The 920-nt window shown below is 64.5% G+C and overlaps 1 protein-coding gene across 1 annotated transcript; it reads right to left on the bottom strand.

Annotated features, from left to right (window-relative positions):
- Positions 1-182: 182 nt before the first annotated feature.
- AURANDRAFT_17607 (hypothetical protein) lies at positions 183-611 on the bottom strand (the record flags this gene model as incomplete). Its single annotated transcript, XM_009044224.1, has 1 exon — positions 183-611. A coding segment is annotated over one exon (429 nt), but the record flags the coding sequence as incomplete, so codon positions are not given.
- Positions 612-920: the final 309 nt, after the last annotated feature.

Raw genomic sequence — 920 nt, 5'->3', positions numbered from 1 at the left:
TCGAGGATTTTCGAGGCCTTTTTCGCGCACCTCGCGATCGCGTACGCGTCCGCCGCCGTGCGCAGCGATCCATGGCCGCGCCCTCGAAACACCCACTCTCGCGCCCCCGCTTACGCCGCGCCCACGACTCACGTCTCCGGCTCGGGCTCGGGCTCGGGCTCGGGGTTCTGCTTGTTGAAGTCGAGCATCTTCCGGAAGTCCATGAGGGAGATCTTGCCGTCGCCGTCGACGTCGCCCGTCTCCGTGAGGATGGTCAGGTCGTCGTCCGTGATCTCGCCGAAGCCGAGGTTCTCGAAGATGGACCGGAGCACGTTGCTGTCGACGAAGCCCGTGCCGTCCGGGTCGTAGACCTTGAAGGCCTCGGCCACGGGGTCGAAGTTCTTCACCTCGTTCTCCAACAACAGCTCCTTGAGGTCCTCGAGGGTCATCTCGCTCTTGTTGTTCATGAGGAAGCGGTACTCCTTCGCGGGCATGTTCTTGTAGAAGACGCCGAGCCGTTTCCGGAGGTTGCCCAGCGTGATCTTCCCCGACGAGTCGACGTCGAAGAAGTCGAAGGCGGCCTTGAGCTCCTCCTCCGTGACGAGCACGCCGCCCTTGGAGTTCCGAGGCACGAGGTCGTCGCCGCCGGACGTCGCGCGCCGCTTCATGGCCTTGGACGCGTCCTCGCCCTTCTTGGAGCTCATGGTTTTGCTTCCCGGTCTCGGCGCGCCCGGGCGCCGCTGCGCCGAGCCGAGGCGCGCGCCGGGCGGGCGCGACGAGGCGGACCGACGACGCGGCGCTCGACGCCAGGAACCGCGCGGGGCAGCCCAACCTCCGTTGGCAACAAGGGTGATATGGCAGGTTCAACAAAACGCCTCGCAAAACATCTTCGCAAAACGTGAGAGCTCTTGTGGTTAATTGTGGCAAAGCTTTTGAACAGT

This window comes from Aureococcus anophagefferens (genome assembly GCF_000186865.1).
Source record: "Aureococcus anophagefferens unplaced genomic scaffold AURANscaffold_193, whole genome shotgun sequence".
In the NCBI taxonomy this organism is placed as follows: Eukaryota; class Pelagophyceae; order Pelagomonadales; family Pelagomonadaceae; genus Aureococcus; species Aureococcus anophagefferens.
Note: the sequence above shows the minus strand (reverse complement) of the source record. Positions and strands in the feature narration are given on the sequence as shown.